At 66.3% G+C, this 3,324-nt stretch overlaps 1 protein-coding gene across 1 annotated transcript in view; it reads right to left on the bottom strand.

The window, feature by feature from the left end:
- LOC104986307 (photoreceptor-specific nuclear receptor-like) overlaps positions 1–3,324 on the bottom strand; it is an 11,808-nt gene that overhangs the window by 5,589 nt on the left and 2,895 nt on the right. Inside the window, exon 4 of the mRNA XM_010836836.1 lies at positions 3,167–3,322. Within this exon, the coding sequence (XP_010835138.1) occupies positions 3,167–3,322 (156 nt within the window). The remainder of the gene's footprint in view (positions 1–3,166; positions 3,323–3,324) is intronic.

Raw genomic sequence — 3,324 nt, 5'->3', positions numbered from 1 at the left:
GGGGTGGCCCCTGCAGCCTGGCGCTCTCACCCCAGACGGGGGCCGCGTCGCCCTCTCAGGCCGCGAAGCTCCGCGCACTGGCCTGTGCCCTCTTCAGACGGGAGCGCCCACAGGCCCCCGAGGGCGGCCGCATGCCCAGCGGACAGGCCTAGCCCAGCCGGGGAGGCCTAGCCCGCGGGCACTTCCCACCCAGGGCCCCGGCCCCGCGGGCCCGACACGCAGCCGTCACCTCCCACGTCACTTGCTAGCCAGCCCTCCCTGCGGTCAGCCAGTCAGGTGCCAGCCCCGAGCCTGCGTCCCCACTGCACCAGAAGCAACCAGAAGCCTCTCACATGGGTCGTGTCGTGCGGGGCCGGCTGGCATGGCTGCCCACCACGGGGCAGCACCTAGGAGGGCTCGGGCTGGCCCTGGGGGCCTACAGCCTACACGCTCCTGGACAAGGCTAGGGTGGCACGCTGGGCCCCCATCGCAGGGCACTGCACTGCCCCAAGTCATGCTGCCAAAGCCCTGCCCCCGCTGGGGAGCCCTCCTGGCAGGGCTCACACCCCGGGGTGGGGGCAGAGAGGAAGGAGCCTGGCGTGCACCTTGCTGACCCACAGAGCCCTCTGCAGGGCCGGCACCGTGGCCACGCGGGGTCTACCACTCACCCCTCTGGAGGGCAAGGCGGTGGGGCTGCCCCTGCAGCTGCGGGGGGCCAGACAGCGCTGCACCGGCGGGCAGACGGAGCCGCCTCCCACCGCCCCGTGGCTCTCGGGCCAGCGAAGAGTTTAACGTTGTGCTGGGAGCACGAGGGGGCCATGTAGGAGGGTTTTTACTGCCTGCTCGTGACTTATAAATCCAGCAGGAGGCGAGGGGAGGTGGGTCCTGATGGAATCAGGTATTTATCTAATGGCCCATAAATCAGGCCTCGAGGGCCGCGGTGCCTCAGGACGGCGCCCAACGCTCCAGACTCATGCATCAGATGGAGAGCGCGGGCATACGGACCTGCAGGCTCGGCCCCCAAGGCCTCTTCCCTGCCCTCGAGCCCCGCTCCCTGGCCACCAGGCCCGCTCCCTACCCCCGAGGCCTCCTCCCTCCCTGGGGGGCGGGGGGTGTGTGGACAGTCATGGCACCATGGGTGGGTGAGTGTATGTGACCAGCAGGGACCCCAAAGAGGCTCCGGGCACAGCAGGCGCCCCTAACAGCCACTAGTGGGCAAGCACAGGGGGGTCAGAGCCGCTGACCCCCCAGACCCGAGACTGCAGCTCCACTGGGACAGGAGACGCTGTCTCCACTCTCCCCAGACCTTGGGGCGACAGTTCACTGGGGTGTCCCCCAGGCCCACAAGTGGAAAGCTTGAGAGGGCCTTAGGAGAGGATCAGTGTTTACTGGACTGGACAGCCCTGGGAACCTACGTTCGGTCACTCTGTGGGGCCCCCAGGTCTCAGCCTCTGCACGTGCTGTCCCCGCCATCCAGACACGTGGTCTGCTGAACACCCCTCCACTCTTCAGGGGTCAGCTGGACACCTGTCCACCAAGTGCTGCCCAATGCCCACAGCAGGGCCGGGGCCTCCTCTGGGTTCCCACAGGCCCCAGGCTTCCCTGAAGGTCACACTGACCACTCCCAGGGGGCCCTTCCTGGCTGTGTGATGGTTACTTTCAATGGACAGATGACCACGGCTCGCTGACCCAAACCAAAGTGCAGAGGGATCTGCCCACCACGTGCTTGCCCCCTGCCCAAGTTTCCATCCTTCAGGAACAACACTGCACTCACCACCTCCAGGAAGCCCACCCTGACTACATGGGGCAGCCAGAGGAACTGGGGCCGGACACAGGCCTCCCCACACCAGGCACATGCTTCCTCTGGCCTCCTGCTGGCCTTGAGGAAGAAGGTCAGCACTGGAAGCCAGGGCCCGGTTCCAGCCCAACATGTGACCATGGCCGAGCCCCAGACCCTCTGGGCCTCAGCCTCTCCACAAGCACACAGAAGGGGGGGCCAATGTCTCTATGGAACATGCGCCCTCATCAGGAAGGCTGGGTGGGCAGACCAAGGCCCAGGCCGGCCCCCCAGCTCACGCTGGAGCCCAGGAGGCGCCGCTCTACAGGGTCCATGGGCACACTGCCCCTCGCCAGCGCCGAGTCTCCCAGCCCATCACTGCCTCTCAGCCTCAAGGCACAGATCTTGCAGGACCACTGGCCCAGCTGAGGTCTCGGGTTGTCAGCAAGAAGGCCTGGGGCCCAGGAGATAAACGAAGGAGATGGAGATTGCAGACTCCACAAGAGGGCAGTCCCCAGTGACGAGACAGCCGCCCGGCTCCCCCATGGGACCGTGTGGGGGAAGGTGCACACACACCAGCCTGTGGGGACCGTGGAGCAGAAACAGTGCGGGAGGGACACGCAGACCCTCAGCCCAGAGACAGACCCTCCCAGCCAGGAGCCCCCAAGCCTGGGCCAGGGAAACCAAGGCCCACAGATAGCAAGGGGCTGTGAGGAGCCTGCCCCAGGCCCAGGCCCTGGCCAGCGGGACAGTTTCAGTGACCCCCTGGGAGCAGCCTTCCATGTTCCCTGCCCCACCGCCCGACACACACCTGCTGTCAACGAAACCCGGACCCAGTCCCAAGGCCGAGAGGCCTGCAGCCCAAGTCTCTCTACTGTGAGGATCTGGGTCGCGAGGCACCCCCGCCCCATCTGCGGGAGGAAGCAGAGCCCAGGACAACCCAGCGCCCAGAATGCTTCCGTTGTCCTGATGGTCTCCAGAGCTCCTTACCCGTGCCCCCCCAGCCCCAGGTCTCCTGGACCGTCCTACTGAGCAGCAACAAGCAGGCCCCAGGACTGGCCTGTACACTCCCTGGGGTTCGTTCCAGGTGGAGCCCCCACCTCCCACCACAGCCCCCCGAGAGCCCACATGATCAGCAGGGCCCACCAGGACCTTGGAGAGGTTCTGATGGATGCCTGTCGCCAGTGGGGCTGGGAGCTGCCAGCAGGCAGGATCAAGGGTGTCCCTCCTGTAACCCCAGAGCCTGGCGCGAAGCTGGTGCTCAGACAAGTCAGTGAGTGAGAGACCCCAGCCCCCAGGGATGTGTGCCAACGCAGCAGCAGTGGAGGCCTCTAGAGGGAGTGAGAGCCCCGTCATCAGAAGTATGCAAAGGAGCTGTGAGCAGGGAGGGCCTCGCACCCGCACGCCTACCTTCGCGCTTCATGCCCATGGCCAGGCACTTCTGGTAGCGGCAGTACTGGCAGCGGTTGCGCTGCCGCTTGTCAATCAGGCAGTCCTTGTTGTCCCGGCAGGTGTAGGTCAGGTCCTTGCGCACCGTCCGCTTGAAGAAGCCCTTGCAGCCCTCGCAG

This window comes from Bison bison, unplaced genomic scaffold (genome assembly GCF_000754665.1).
Source record: "Bison bison bison isolate TAMUID 2011002044 unplaced genomic scaffold, Bison_UMD1.0 scf7180017845703, whole genome shotgun sequence".
NCBI classification, from domain to species: domain Eukaryota; kingdom Metazoa; phylum Chordata; class Mammalia; order Artiodactyla; family Bovidae; genus Bison; species Bison bison.
The sequence above is the reverse complement of the archived record's forward strand: the minus strand, read 5'-3'. Positions and strand labels throughout refer to the sequence as shown.